Source organism: Geosmithia morbida (genome assembly GCF_012550715.1).
Source record: "Geosmithia morbida isolate 1262 chromosome Unknown scaffold_2, whole genome shotgun sequence".
Taxonomy (NCBI): domain Eukaryota; kingdom Fungi; phylum Ascomycota; class Sordariomycetes; order Hypocreales; family Bionectriaceae; genus Geosmithia; species Geosmithia morbida.
The window spans coordinates 2,087,244-2,102,743 of NW_023336189.1; the positions used below are offsets into that span (position 1 = coordinate 2,087,244).

Below are 15,500 nucleotides of genomic sequence, written 5' to 3' on the forward strand. Positions count from 1 at the left end.
AGCAAGGGGAAGAGGAGAATAAACTTTGATGAAAGTCTTTATTCTCAAAAGTTGGCAGACTTGAAAGCCGTCATTGCCTGCAACCTTGCATATAGGTGAGTCTGATCGCGAAACTTGGGTGGACATGTTCAGCCTTTCTCTCTCTCTCTCTCTCTCTCTCTCTCTCTCTCTCTCCATCCCTCTGCCTCCCTCTGCCTCCCTCTGCCTCTGCCTCTGCGTGTGTATATCCATCTCTCCTTGACTCTTGTACCCGAGTTGGGAAATGGAGTCTAGCTAAAAAGAGAGAGGAAGAAAGCACGAGTGTGATGCCTGTTCGTTATCCTGCCATCATCATCACTACTCGCCATCTCCCATCACCCACCCACTCCCTCCCTCTCTGCTCTCCCTTCCTTCATCCCCGTCGTCCTTCCTTACCGGAAAGACATGTCCTACCTGTATAGGAACGACAAATTTCCTTCCTAGACACCCACACACCCACCCACCCATACATATACACACCTCGCTCTCCATGCTGCCACTACCACCGCACTCCTCCTCTCTGTCTCTCCCTTGACATCTTGGAGGTGCCCCTCCCTTTGTGGAGAAGCGACGCCGACCCGCCTCGGACAGCAGCTTCCTCGGGACTGAGACAGCAGCTTACTCGGGACTGATAGCCTGCCGTGTTGCTATAACGATTCACACCGTGCTGGAATGTAGAGTTGTCGTGTCTATGTGTCCGTGAGCGTGTCTCTCTCTCTCCTTTGCCTCGAGCTTCTGAAACTTCCCGCATGCCATCTCTGGAAGAGAGACTCTTCTCCTCCCCCCCTCCCCTCCTTGACACATATCTCCAGCAAGCGACACACAAAGATCCCCATCTCCCTTCTTGGAACAAACACGTATACACATACTTACACACCCCATCACCCCTCCCCCTCCCCGCCATCTATCTCGGGACGGGAAAAAGAAAAAAAGACAGAAAAGAGGCAGCTTCTGTCTCAGACTAAAAAAAAAAAGCTCACAAGAGAGAGAGAGAGAGAGAGACAGACAGAGAGAGAGAGAGAGAGAGAGAGAGAGGCTGGTGATATCAGAGGGGGAATACCACAGGAAGGAAGGAAAAAAAAAACAAAAGTGGCGTGCGTCTGTATGTCTGTATGTCTTCTCTGTATGCCGGACTAACGACCTGACGACAGCTTCTCACCTACATTAGCCCGCCTTGTCTGTTTATATCCAATTTCCGAGGCGCCCCAAGTCTGAACCTGCACTCTGGAATTCTCCCTTGGGACCGGAGGAGAAAGGGGAAGCAGAAAGGGAAGGGGGGGCTTATCCAGACGAGACACAAATCCACCTACGACTCACCTCTCTCTTCTTCTCTTCACGCAGACGCACAAGTACACACCTCCCAGAATCGGATCTCTTCTTCTTCTTCTTCTTCTCCTTCTTCTTCCTGAACACCTGGAGCCCTTGTCCCAGACACTGGTTTTGCATTCTCTTAACCTTGGTCTGTTTCCACCTCCTGTCAAGAGAGGACGAGGCCGAGCAACCTCTCCGTCTTCCCTCTTCCGTCCGACCCTCGCAGCCCAAAAGAAGCTTGGATGTCTGCCGTCAAGTTCCAGTCTCCTCCCTACAGACTATTCGAGGTGAGTCGACTTCCCTCTTCTGGCCCCTAGACAAAACACCGACACCCTGTTCCATTTTCCTGCCAAGTTTATACAACATCCGTCGTGCTTCCCTTCCTTCCTCTTCCACCCTCCCGCTCCCTTCCCTTCCTTTCCTCTCCATTCTCGACTACCGAGAACATCTGACTCCTTTCCTCCCACATCACCCACAAATCCCGTCTCCAAAACTCGACACTTCCTACCCTTTTGACTTTGGAGAGCGAGAGAGAGTCCTCACTCGAGAGAAACACGAGTCAGAACAAGAAACGTGGAGGTTTGAGCTTCCTCTACCCTCGGGGCTCTCTAGACATCAAGCACTCAAAACCCCCCTCCCTGTCAAACCTGTCGATGCTCGATTCCCACATCACTGCAACACCTCGATAGCTATCTGCCACTGTTTCGGCACTTGACCTCGACGAGTCAAAGGAGACAAAACACACAAGAGACTGACTCGGAAGCAACTCCATCCCTCCCCTCCTCATACACAGCCTACCTTTCATACAGAGAGGCCGATAATTGTCGGCTTGGACGACCGCATCGAATCTCCAGAGACGCTCGCATCACAGTACGAAGAAGCTGCCCGAGCAGCAGACAGAGGGGACTCTTTGGGCGACTCACCCCCTAGAATCTTCGACATGGCTGCGTACGGAAAGGCGGCTCCTCTGCCGTCCATGAATGGTAAGAAAACCGTCCGGGTTGACATGGGGGAACCTTGCCTTCTGGAGCAGAGAAGAAGGGCAAGGGAGAAGAGAGGACGGTCAGGCAGAACATGACGGAGAAGCAGCTAGGGCGAGAAGAAAGAAGGAAGAAGAAGAACAGAGAAGGGGAAGAAGGACAGCACCGACAAGACGGAAAAAAAAAAGAACAAAAAAAAGAGAAAGATCAATGGCTTACACAGACATGTCACAGGCTTCGACCCTTCAAGATACCCCCAACCCGCATACGATCAGTACACGACGCAGCCCTTCCCGACACATCAGCAGACGGACAAGTTCGCCCAGCTCAACCAGCAGGCCTTCGGATCCAACAATGGCGTGGGCAGCTCGGTGAGCGCCTACATGCCGGCGGGACCGACCGTGGTGTCTTGCCAACCCAGCTCGGGCATGTTCGGCACAAAGGTATTCATCAAGATGTCGGCCCAGTACGACCTGTTCGGCATCTCGACGGCGCCCTACTTCTCGCTGCAGTTCGGATCGGAAAAGGTCCCGCTCCAGGACGTGACTCGGGAGAGCAGCCAGGACGGCAGCGGCAGCTTCGTCTACTCGGGCACGGCCGACGCACCCCAAGCCATGGTCACCGGCTGCGGCGATGCGACCAACGTGCCGCTGTCACTCGTCATCGAGGGACCCGCGGGTGAGGAGCTGTCGAGGAGCGTGGCCGGGTCCTTTCAGTACATGGATGGCGGCGGCGGCGGCGGCGGCGGCGGTGGCGGTAGCGGCGGTAGCGGCGGTGGCGGTGCGGGGGTATCTGCCGAGGACGACATCACGCGATCCGACAAGATGATCAAGCACGAGATGGGAAGTGGCCCGGCCCAGCAACCACCTGCCGGAGGTGATCACGGGAGCGTGTCCCCCAGGTCAGAACAGACCCCGGTCACGGCACACCAAGCCGCTGCTCCCATGCCCGGAGACGCGGGTACAAATAGCTACGAAGACCCTTCGCAGCAGGGCCAGTACGCGCCCGGACCTTTCGCGCCGGGCCCGAGCGACATGATCAGCACCTACAGGAGCTCGAGCTTCGTGGAGCCTCCGTACCACCGCCCCTCGGCCCACGCGTGGGCAGGCTTTCCCGGCGGCACCCTGGGCAGCACGGGCATGAGGGCGCACTCGCTCGACCACCACGCCATGTCGGGCCACCGGTCGAGCCTGACGCCGCTCCCGATGCCGTCTTCGTCGACGTCGACCGGCGGCTCGTCGGGGGCCCCCCAGCTGGTGCGGACGAGCACCATCACCAACCCGGGCGGGGCCACCCCTTACAGCCAGGTCTCGCTCTACTCCAACAAGGCGATCCTCAAGATCAACGGCAAGCTCGACACCATGGCCGAGAACTGGACGCAGGTGGAGTGGAGCAACCGACGACGGATCGTCATGTTCCGGCGGTCCCAGTCCGGGTCGACGCTCAGCGCCAGCTTCCGGCCGGTGCCCGTCAACGAGCGGCCGCCCAACAGCATCTGCATCTCGTGCATCTGGTGGGCCGAGAAGGGGGCGTGCTTCGTGACGTCGGTCGACACCATCTCGCTGCTGGAGCAGCTGGTCATGGGACCCACGCGGTTCAGCGTCGAGGAGAAGAACCGCATCCGCCGCAACCTCGAGGGCTTCCACCCGCTGACCGTGTCCAAGGGCAAGGCCGAGAGCGAGGAGTTCTTCAAGCTGATCATGTCCTTCCCCAACCCCAAGCCTCGCAACATCGAGAAGGACGTCAAGGTGTTCCCCTGGAAGATACTCGAGTCGGCCCTCAAGAAGATCATTGGAAAGTACAGCGCCAACCCTGCCGCCGCCAGCGGCCCACCCCCTCCCCAGACCATGGCCGCCCCGGGCCCTTCTCCCTACGCCGCGGCTCTGCCCACGCCCCCCGGCCAGCACGCCATGTCGTCGCACGACCACCATCACCAGCACCAGCACCAGCACCAGCACCAGCACCACCACCCGGGGGGCCAGTACTCCATGGCCGCCCCCAGCCACCACGACGCAGGCGCCATGCCGTCCCCCCGATCCCTGTCGGCTCCCCAGCCGTCGTGGGGGCCGTACGGTGCCGCGGCCGGTTACGGGGGCGGCGCCCCCCCTCCTGGACCCAGGACCATGAGCCCCGGCATGCGTCAGCCGAGCCCTGCACCCCCTCCCCCCTCGATGCGCATCAACACCAGCACTCCCCTGCCGGCCGTGTCGTCCTACGACACCAGGACCGTATCTGCCGGGGGATACGGTACCCCCCTGACCCACCACCCGACCGCGGCCGCCACACCACCTCGATGGGATGCCGCGCCGGCAAACTACGCAGATCCGTACCCCAGCCTCGCCTCGCAGCAGCAGCAGCAGCAGCAGCAGCAGCAGCAGCAGCAACACTCACATGCCCCTCCTCCACCAATCTACAGTACGGCCCCACCGACCTATGCCGATGGAACACCCAGGGCGTGAAAGTACTTGTTCGGAGCGTCAGGGGAGGGAAGGGAAGGGAAGGGAAGGAGGGGGAGGGAAACTCGGATTTCAAGGAAAAAAAGCAAAAGCAGTTGGAGAGATTTGATCGTGTGCGAGAAGAGAAGGGGTCAGGTGTTGATTCCTAAAACCAATCATCTCACGAACCAGACCACCTTCAAACCTGGCGGGAGGGGGGAGAGGATGATGGACGGACATGGAGCGTGAGCACTCTCCATTTCGTCAGGGTCAAGGATGGTTCCCCCCCCCCCCTTTTCTTCTCCATACTTGAAGGGAGTGAGTTGATTCCCATCAACTGTCGAGGAAATAAGTTGTGTGGTTTCCTTTTTTTCCCTTTTTTATTTCCTTTTTCTTTTTCTTTTTTGCCAACTGCATAATCTCCACCGCATCATCTTGTCTCATTGCAACACCACGATTCATACCATCAATGTCGACAACCCATTCCAACCAACATTGGGCAGTTTTCGCAAGTATACACTTGGAGAGACTTTTTTTTTCTTTTCTTTTCCTTTTCCCTTTTCCCCATTCTTCTTAACGAGTATCATTATATACCCCCCCTCCCTTTTATATCCCTCCATATTCATGGGATTTTCTCGACCTCTTTTTTCCTTCTTTTTTTTTTCAACATTCATGCGTTTTTCTCTTTTCTCTGCATGTTTTATGAAATTTCTCTCTTCTTTTTTTTTTCTGGGAGGGAGGCAAGACTTATCTTATCGTTTGGCGTCTTCCTATTTCATCTTATTCTGTTTGGTTTGTTTGCTTGTTGGTTTCTGGTCAAGGATATATATATGAACCTCTTATCTCATCTCTAATAATTGCGATTTCCAGGATTCTCTTCATAGAGGGCGGCTATGGGTTTTGGTTGTCAGCCATCTTTCTCTGGTCATTTTCTTCTCTTGTCTCGCTATATTATATATATAAATGGTCGTTGGTAAGACATGGATAGCTTGGTTGGGTAGCCACCTGAAGGGAAAAAAAAAAACGAAAAAAAAAAAACAGAAAACAAAGGGGGTTGTTTATCTTTGGGCATGCATACAGCCAGTAATGTTAATGGCTTCGTATATTAATACATGAATTCTCCTCTGCATTGCACAACTACACAGTAAGAGTACGTTCCTATCCATCCGTTGTGGTGGTGGTGTTCCCATAGTCGATGTCTTGGGTACTTGGGGGGGGGGGGGGGGGGGGGGGGAGTTTGACACATTCCTCAAGCCTACCTTTTCTTTTTTGGGAGTTTTCTTTTTCCTTGCTTGTCATGTGTGCGTTCTGAAACTCGGGGGCTTGGTATGGAGTAGTTTCGAGATATATCTAGATGCACGATATTATATCTGCTACGGTTCAATACGTCCCAGCCTGACCAAGGCTTCCATCCCATTCTCCCTGCCCGTCTCGTATCTGACCTCTGGTAGGAGGTATCCCATATATCACTCCGTATTATACCCTGCTATGTTGAAATTCAAGATGCTGTACTCCGTAATTAATCGTGAACTGGTTACCGGTACAGAATACATATGCAAAATATAGTCGCCGTCCATGCGCCCCCGTCCCATCCCTGCAAGTCGATCATCCGCCCTTCCCCCAAACTGCACACGAGATGTACACTCCCCCCCCCTCAAGTATCGTGAAAAAGTATCGATAATGACGACTCTATGGAAGTTTGAGTGGCATCGTAGTACTCGTTACTCCGTATCCGTAGGTCATGTTCATCAGACCCTTCATTCTCATTGGCCACCGTCTCATCATTATGCACAGACCAAGGGGGGCGCGGATGACGACCACGGGCATCTTACCACCCCCAACATTCCGAATCATGCACTCATGACTGCGCTCGTACCTGTAGTTCTATGGGGTGATATACATGTATGGCGTACCGAGTGCAGATTACATACATGTACGAGCTACTCATCCCACAAACCCCCGTCGTTGATCCGGGCGTACAAAAGGATACAAGGGTCATGATCCCCTCCTCCCCTCAGGAGGATGAGCTCCGATAGGAAGAGACAGGATGAGATGGAGGAGAGCAGCATTGTGTCGTACCCGCACGGACCACATGTCAAAAGAAGAAGAAGAAGGAGAGAGAAGAAAAACTCCCGGTGACAGCGGTTGATAATATCTGTACGCCCCCATCCAGGGTTGGCATGCGTGTGGGACGGTCCATCGGGGCTACTGCATTGCCTGCATGGCCTGCCGAGTCATTACGTCTTGCCGCCGTCTGGTGACGATGTCCGCTGTTGGCATGAGAGGGCGGGAGAGGGATCCGCGTCTGGATAGATGTACGGATTACCGAGTATATAGTATCTATAGTATCATAGCATAAGCCGTTCTTGACGTCCACATGGCATCAAAGTACTCGACCCCGGTATGCAGAGGTCGTATTGTTGATATATAATCCAATAAACCCTCTCCCCTGTTCAACCTCCTCGTGAGCAGGGATGGCCGAGGGCGAATGCTGATATAGAGCGAACCTATCGACCAGGGTCATCGAGCACACACACCCTCTTATTCTCCTCAACGTGCGCCGTCGACAAGCATAATCTGTATGATATCCTCGGTTAACATGGGTATCATGGGGATTACTGCAAGTACAAGGAAAAGCAAGGAAAAAAAGGGGGGGGGGGGACCATTCATTACTCCCTGAGCTTCGTATCTTTACTCGTACAGGTGCCAAGCACCGACCGACAAGGGCAGAGAACCAACCTCCCCCCCTCCAAAATCCAAAGGGCAAAGGGGCAGATGATGACAATCTTCACCTGGGGGGGGGGTTCGTTCTTTCTATTAGTACTACTACCCATGCCGTAGTCGTCTATGGACGCAATAACTCCTGCTATTATTATCCATCTGACTCTAACCCTGTCATCTGCCGAATATTCCATGACTCCCTCCAACCCAACTTCCTGGTCTCGGCCGCCGTTTCTCCGCTCTACGAGTACGATGTCTGTAATCTGTCGATGGTCTCGGTCTCGGGACCCGGAAGGTCTTCATGTCGCGCGTAGATGCATCGTCATGGTAATCCCGGGTTATTCCTCTTATTTCATCTCCTACTTACATGTTGTCGTTCTTCACTGCACGAGTAGTCATAGAACAAGACAAGCAGATGTATTCGGTACAGTGTTACATGTGGATAGTAGGCGAGCGATGTAGTAGTACTGCTAGTAATATCGTACATGTGATAGAACAAGACAGGAGATTTTTTTTTTTTTTTTTTTTTTTTTTTTTTTTTGCGACAGCGAACAACACCAGATGTCACGAAAGAACGATGCAGCAGGTGTCCGAGAACGAGAACGAGGAGAATCCTCTCCCCGAAAGAAGAAGAGATGGGGGAGATGAGTGCATACCTAATCTAGAACCTCTGATCTGGTCGGTTGGCGAGACCCTCGGCATTGGCAAGGATGCGAACGTTTAGATCAACACCCCTCGTCTCCAGAACACTCGCTGTCCACGCGTCGACCGTCTTCTGCGGCGGTTGCAGACCCTGAAACACGACGACCGGCCGACCAGCGTCGTCTATATCGTACTTGACCACGGCGTGCTCCAGGTTGCCCTCGGCGAGGATGTACTGCCTGATGCGGATCGACTTGGCAGCCGGCATGCACCGGAGGGCGCGACCGACGAATAGCACCACGTCGTGCACATGTTTGATGGCGCTGGCATGGGTTCGCACCCGCGTGTAGGGCCTGCGCATCATGTATGAGTTGCGCACCTGGAGCCGCTCGAGACGCGGCCACCACGGTCCCGCGCTCGACGATCCTGCCCCGCCAGCGCCGGCGCTCCGGTCGTTATACCGTCGCCGTCCGGACTCGTCATCGCGGAAGTAGGCCAGCAGGCTGCGGGCGTCGATGCTGTCGTCAAACTTCAACGTTATGCATTGCTGGGTATATTCGAGGAGGGAGCTGTAGAAGAGTGAACGGGCCCACTTGGACGATGATCTGGGCGAGTCGAATGTGCTCATGGGACGACGGAGGCGAAACTCGGTAATGTTGGGTGCGCAGTGCTGGAGGCCGAGGATGAAGTCTGTGCGCAGTTGCTTCGTGAGAAAGAGTGACCTATTCAAGGACCGTAGACCGAGAAATGATACTCACCTCTTCTCTGCGCCAGGTCCCTCTCGCCAGCTGTGTCGTGCTCAATCTCCGTGTCCAGGAGCTGCAGCCTCGGCATCTTGGAGATGAGGAACAGCACCGACGACAGCTCAATGTGTCTCCCCGAGCAAGTCAGAGCACTGATGACCGAGGCACGCGGCAACGCACTGCGGGGCAGGTCAAGCCGGGTGACCGACGACCTGGCCCGTCTCGTCGTCGTAGGGCTGCGGCTTCTCCGGCGGGCGTGGGTGTGGGATGTCCCGGACATGTCGTCGCTCGGTGACTCGACTAGGATCTCGAGGTGGATGCCCTCGGATGTGACGTCGTCCTCCCACTGGGCGAGCGTACCGAACAGATCTTGAATGGAACTGTCGAAGACGTGCGTGGACCGGCTGCCATCCTCCGCCGACTCCATGTCGTTGCGCTGTCGTCGGTGATACGATGCCAAGGCGACGTGTAGAGTGATGACGCGCACGTAGCCTATTCTAGGACCGGTCACCACGCTGGGGAGGTCATCCAGACGGGCAGATGACAGATACAAGCTGTGGAACGTGCGACGCTCGATTACACGCTGCCAGGACCGCGAGACGCTGGCGTACTGCGTCAGGTCACCGCCCGAGACATCAGCTATGGCATCACAGAGTCGATCGATGACGGCCGGGGGAAGTGTGTCCATCTGCATGTCGTCCTTTCTTCTTCTTCTTCTTCTTCTTCTCCTCTCTCTTTCGTCTCTTCTTCTTCTCTCTCTTTCGTCCCTTCCTCCTGGCTTTTTGTTGTTTCCTCCACTGTCCGAATTTACTCTTCTCTCTGCCCTGCAGCCGTTGCGCTACGCTGACCAAGAGACGTCTCGGTACGTCAATGCCCGTAATCGTTCCAGTTACCCAATCGACGTGGTGTTGGGCGCAATGGTAAACGTGACACCGTGAGATACATGACAAGGCGTTTGATCGGCAGTCGAATGGCCTGCGTGCGTCTCGTCCTCCGTCCTATGTTTCTGCGTGCCTTGGCTCGGGAGATTGAAGAGGGACGGAAAGTGGCTCGTTACCGGAGAATGGCGGCGTGTGGCCTTTTATCCGCGTGCGCGTATGCAAAGCCAGGAAAATGCAGCTGGAGGTAGAGCAAGGGTTCAGAGGCCTGCCGACCGTGGTTTAAGAGTGCGGGTGCGTGGCCGGCTGACGGGCTAATACCTGTTGGTAGTTCTTGGCGCTCAGTCCCACCGTGAGTATGGAGTCCAGGCCAGACGACTGTTGCTATCGCCGTTGTTGCAGTCGTAACCGTGCGAGAGGAGTGGCGACAGCACCTGAGTGAGGCCTTGCTGGTGGTGGCATGTGCAATGACAAGAGGGACAGTCAAGGGATTCGGTTGTTGGAAAGCAGAAAAATTATACTCGGAGAATTGAAGAGAGAACTATGACTAATGATGTTCCATCAAAGGAAACTGCTGCTCTGCTTTGCGCCTTCCCTTCCATGCCCAACTGTTCATTGACAGGGTGACGTCAGAATAGCAACTTGTGATTCTCCAACTTCCCGATGCCCGCCCATCCACAAAAAAAACCGGCAATTTCCTTTCCCTCATCCACACCCACAAATTCCCATCCTGGCCCTATCATGGCCCTCATGCCCAACCGGCCAATACATATGCAGGATGACGACATGCCGTTATCCTTAAACCCTTTATCCGACCGCCATCCTTTTCCCGTCCATCTGTCTTCTCGACGTATGACTGAATCTCGAATGTCTGTCACGAGGGAGAACATCGAAGCTGGGCCACATAAACTAGACCGATCAGACTTCGAATCAATGGGACCACAAGAAGCTTGTATCACGGAAAGAATTTAAAAAAAAAAAAAAATAGAACATACACACAGAAACAGAAAGAGAGAAGGGTATTTAGGTCCGGGGGGGGGGGGGGGGGGGGGAGCCACCAACGAGCTAGCCATCACAAGTATGCTTGCAAATCAGGATCCGTAAATCCGGGTTGTGTTCAGATTTTATATGTTCAGGATATCAAATAATCATGCGTCCAATCAGAATGCCATACGAGAAAATAGCAAAGCGTAAGAGGAAACCAGGGAGGGGAGAAGAGAGGGGGGAAGAACTACCTCACATCAGACATACTCTCCTCATACTCCGTCAGGCGAAGAGCCTCCTGTACATCATTTACAAAATGGTGCGCTCCCCCGCACATCTCCACGACGCCACTGCTCTCCATGAGTCGCCAAACCGAGTTTCTGCTGTGAGGCGAGGGGCCCCTGGAGAAGAAGACGCGCACGCCCCGGTCATGGTAGTCGGCTACGATCTCCGCCAGAACCTGCATTCCTGATCCGTCAATCGACGTGACGCCGTGGATGTCAAAGATGACGTTGCGGTTCGCATCGGAGCTGCGTAGACGGGGGAGAGCGGGATGTGCCGCGGGTGTACCGTACATCTCGAGGCGTCGCAGTCGTGCCTTGAGCTCGCCTGTGTTGGCAAACGTCAGGGGCTCGGGAATCTTGACAATCAGGCAACCCTCGATGAACTCGAGACGCGATGCTTCGCTCGTCTCGGCATTCTCAAACCGGCTGGTGCCCGGAATACGTCCCAGGATCTGAATGCGCGGACGCGTGCTGTGCCGAATCACCATCAGCAGGGATACGCCCACACCCAGAGCCATGCCCATGGTCAGTGAGTAGAAGATGGTCGACATGAAGATGAGCATCATGAGGCCTAGCTCGTTCCACCCGCGAATCTTCCAGAAGAAGGAGATGTCATGCGGCGCCTCTTCCATGAGTGAAATGGCCACGACTGAAATCATGGATGACAGGACGGGTTTCTATAGCCATCATCTGCGTTAGTCATCTGAACTGTAGACGCGGATGGAGTGGAGGAACTGGGGTAATAGGAAGGGAGGGAGGGAGGGAGGGGGTCGAAGAGAAAGCAGAATAACGCACAGGCAGGTAGTAAAAGTAGGGGAGAAGAAACAAGACGCAGAGAAGTGAGAAGAGACTCAGGAACACTGAGCTCATGGGCGTCTTGCCACCAGTCTGTATATTGACCTTGCTCCTCCCGTAGCCACCAAATGCAGGGATACTGAGGAAGCTTCCGCCGACGAAATTGGCCACTCCCAGAGCAATAAGCTCGCGGTTGGCACTCAGCTGCATGCCTTGGATGGCGCCGTTCCCCGGGATGCTCTTGGCAGCGACCGACGACTCGAAGAAGCCGAGAAGTGCGATGAGGAACGACGTCGACATGCCGCTGCGGATGTGCTTCATCTGCGAGGCCTCAAAGGGGAAACGGAATTTGAATATCTGTCCAGTGGCAGCCTTGACGGTACCCAGGATCTCAACGTCGAGTTTGTCCCACCGGTAGTGCGCGCAGAGGATGACGGACATGAGGACGACGAGGAAGCGGTCGGGCATAAAGACGATGGATGGGAAGCGGGGCTGGAGTCGCTTCTTGAGTTCGCTATAGACAGAGGAGCGGTCAGCATGCCATCGGGCACGGCAATGGAAATGCTATTGAGCATGCCAAATGCACAATACATGGCGGATGAAACATACCGGAAGACCATGATGACAATAAAGCTGGTGGCAGCAATGATGAAAGTAGGCTTGTGCACTCTGCTGGCATTGTGCACCAAAAAGGCAATCTTGTCGGCGCTGCTGCCGTGGCTGACGCCCGCCTCAAGTGCCAGATCGGCCAAGCCCAGCTCGGGGATGAGCTGGTCAACGGCGATGACGAAGCCGATAGCGCTGATGAAGCCACGCAAGAACGGCCTGCTCAGGACACTGTCGAGGAAGCCGAGCCTGACGATTCCGGCAATGAGCACCATGGCCCCGGCCATGCCCGTGATGACACCGCAGACACGCGCGTTGGCCAAAACATCGTTCTCGCCGTCCTCGCCGGCGTCAACCGTAGACTTGACGGCGGCGCCGACGAGGAGAGAACCGGCAGCCTCAGGGCCTACGACGAGCTGAGAGCAGGAGCCAAAGACAGCGTAGATGAAGGGGTTGATGACGAAACCGTAGAGTCCGTGGATGGGCGGGACATGAGCAAGGTTGGAGGCATACGAGAGGGCCATAGGAAGGTAGAACGAAGCCATGGTGAGGGCGGCAATCAGATCACCCTGCAGATAGGACAGCTTGTACTGCTTGATCCACGTGAGGCAGGGGATGTAGTATGACAGATACAGGAAGCTAACGTTGCGGATCCCAGCCTGCTCGGCCAACTCGTTACTCTGGCCCATCTTCTTGGTCCGTATGGCCCGGCCGAGTCGCCTCTTCCAGTCATCATTTCCCACGAGGTGCGAGATGGCATTGTCAAGGGCAGGTATCATGGTTCCCGCGTCCGCATTGGATGAGGACTCATCGTCGTCGTCGTCGTCGTCGTCGTCGTCATCGTCGTTACCCCACGGCGAAGGTCCCTCTGGTATCTCAGCCCTAGGACTAAAGGTGCCGTGGGAGCAAGCTCCTGCATGTATGGCCACCGCACCGCCCGCAGGCATCGGCATGAACAGTGGCGTGGACTCGGTGGCAGGGCCGGGGCTCCGGTCTTGTCTCGAGCCGACACTCTGAGCCGACGAGGAGCTGCTGGGAACGTGACTCTGGCGAAGAGCGCTGGGTTGGGCGGGACGGTGGTCGCCAGACCCAGAGCGTCCATGGGAAGGACTTCCGCTCATTTTTCTTCTCGACTTTCGTCGGGATATAACAGGTCGAAAAGCAAAGAAGAGACGCCAGTGAATGTGGTGTGGCGGTGATTTCTTGTGCGACGGCAATTCGGCAAGGCACGACGAAAGAGGCGAGGTGGGGAAAAGAGTAGCAGCAGACAGCAGACGGACGGAAAAAGGGCAGAATTTGTACGATGAAAGCGGGTATCACGGTATATGCAACATTACCAGAAAAGAAGAGAAAGTGTCATAGCATAGTGCCGTCAAAGGCAGACAGGAAGTCGAGAAGTGAAATGCACGCCATAAAGGTTTCGTTGGTGCAGAAACTGGCGAGGTTAATGGGCGGTGATGATGATGGAGATGGAGGAGTGTTACGGATAATTTACAGTGGATCTGGGAATGAGTTGGGAGATATTATGGGAAGGAGGAAGCGACAGTATTCTATGGATACAAGGAAGGTAATACCCGACTGCCACCCGGCAGCACTTGCCTTGACACCTTAGTTGCTTGTAGTCGTACCTGTAATAGGCTGTAGGGCTCTTGAGCTCCCTAGTGGAGCTCTGCGGCTCTGTAGGCTGTAGCCCCTCTGTAACCCGCTCTGGAGGCCTGTAAGACGTGCTTTAGCCTTTGGCCTTTGGGCTAGCGCGGTCTCCACGGTCGCAGCTGCCGTTTGGCATTCAGATCATGGTCAATGGTGTCAGTGAGAGCCGCGTATGACCTTGGAAGAAGAAGAAGAAGGAGAGCAGAAAAAGACCAGTCACCAATAGCAAACGTGCGGTATGCCGTTGCTAAAGGGATCACCTGAGGCGCTAGATGGTTAGCCACGACAAGATAGCGCCCGTCATCGTGACAACCCCGTATGGGAAGCGGCAGCGCATTATCCACTCAGGTAATTGTCGGTAATATATGATGATACTATTAGTATGAGTACTCTATGTGGGGGACTTCTGTTTTCGGTTTATCAGCGACTGAAATAGACTCATGTTTGACACACATATCTGGTCGTATTAATATGACAATCAGATCTCTCTCTACATTAGTCTCCATCTCCATGACTAAATAGCTAGCCATCACGACGTTGGCTCTCCTTTGCCTGCCATTGGATCCTACAAGTGCACTGATTTGTACAGATTACATGCCCACTAGTTGTTATTCTTAGGAGGAAAGCTACATATCTATCCGTATGGCATAGCAGGAAGGCAGTAAGGTAACTCGCATCAATAGTATTCTGTTTATCCCTGAAAGGGGCTCACGTGGCTCTTAGAGGGTTATCGCTCGGGAACTACAGTACTAAGTCATGCCTCTGCCTTTTACTTCATTTCTAATTCTGCCAACTACACATACCGTCCTGCGTCCCTATTACATTCAACCGGCACAGTCATGTGTAACCTAAAGTGATTAATATCCCGATGCCTTTTTCTTTTTTGGATCTTCCCTGTAGCTTGACAAACCTGTACTTGTTGTGACTCAACATAACCGAACGGCACCATCTAAGCCTGCCGCCGTTAGCCGCGTTCTACCTGCATCATGTTTTCAAACACCACCAACGACAACAATTCGCACAGTTATAGGCTTGTTGGCTGTAGGCAAATCGCCTTCGATTGGCTCGCCTTTTGTTATCGGAGTTTGTATGTGTTGGGCACAAATCTTGCTTCTTAACCAGAGGCTTCGTGAAATCATTTCCACTGTTCTCCCATTGTTCACCCTTTCATGTATCTCATCACCTCCGCCTTTATCTATCAACCACCTAAGTCTGTGCTATTTCTTCCTATTACACCTATGCTACCCTATTCTTGTGATTTAGTATGGCATCATTGGAAGCTGTCTATACCCACCTGGTCCTTCCTTCCAAGCTCCCGGAAAGCCGAGACGAAGACCCCGCTTCGATCGGGCACGCTCTTCTTCATCGACTGCAAGATGCATGCACTTTCCTTCATGACGCGTCTTCAGACGGCCTTCAGAGAGGATGGCGTGTCCTTCGTTCTTGCTTGAAC

At 54.3% G+C, this 15,500-nt stretch overlaps 4 protein-coding genes across 4 annotated transcripts; 2 read left to right on the plus strand and 2 right to left on the minus strand.

The window, feature by feature from the left end:
- Nucleotides 1–28: 28 nt before the first annotated feature.
- Nucleotides 29–1,472, plus strand: GMORB2_4282 (uncharacterized protein; the record flags this gene model as incomplete). Its single annotated transcript, XM_035466257.1, has 3 exons — nucleotides 29–50; nucleotides 636–692; nucleotides 1,450–1,472. 3 exons carry the CDS (start codon nucleotides 29–31, stop codon nucleotides 1,470–1,472), a joined length of 102 nt encoding a protein of 33 aa, XP_035324094.1.
- A 99-nt stretch (nucleotides 1,473–1,571) lies between these two features.
- Nucleotides 1,572–4,768, plus strand: GMORB2_4283 (regulator medusa; the record flags this gene model as incomplete). Its single annotated transcript, XM_035466258.1, has 3 exons — nucleotides 1,572–1,616; nucleotides 2,093–2,312; nucleotides 2,544–4,768. 3 exons carry the CDS (start codon nucleotides 1,572–1,574, stop codon nucleotides 4,766–4,768), a joined length of 2,490 nt encoding a protein of 829 aa, XP_035324095.1.
- A 3,358-nt stretch (nucleotides 4,769–8,126) lies between these two features.
- On the minus strand, nucleotides 8,127–9,544 carry GMORB2_4284 (uncharacterized protein; the record flags this gene model as incomplete). Its single annotated transcript, XM_035466259.1, has 2 exons — nucleotides 8,127–8,797; nucleotides 8,866–9,544. 2 exons carry the CDS (start codon nucleotides 9,542–9,544, stop codon nucleotides 8,127–8,129), a joined length of 1,350 nt encoding a protein of 449 aa, XP_035324096.1.
- A 1,415-nt stretch (nucleotides 9,545–10,959) lies between these two features.
- Nucleotides 10,960–13,518, minus strand: GMORB2_4285 (Sulfate permease or related transporter, MFS superfamily; the record flags this gene model as incomplete). The annotated part of the gene is made up of 3 exons (XM_035466260.1): nucleotides 10,960–11,673; nucleotides 11,792–12,305; nucleotides 12,401–13,518. 3 exons carry the CDS (start codon nucleotides 13,516–13,518, stop codon nucleotides 10,960–10,962), a joined length of 2,346 nt encoding a protein of 781 aa, XP_035324097.1.
- Nucleotides 13,519–15,500: the final 1,982 nt, after the last annotated feature.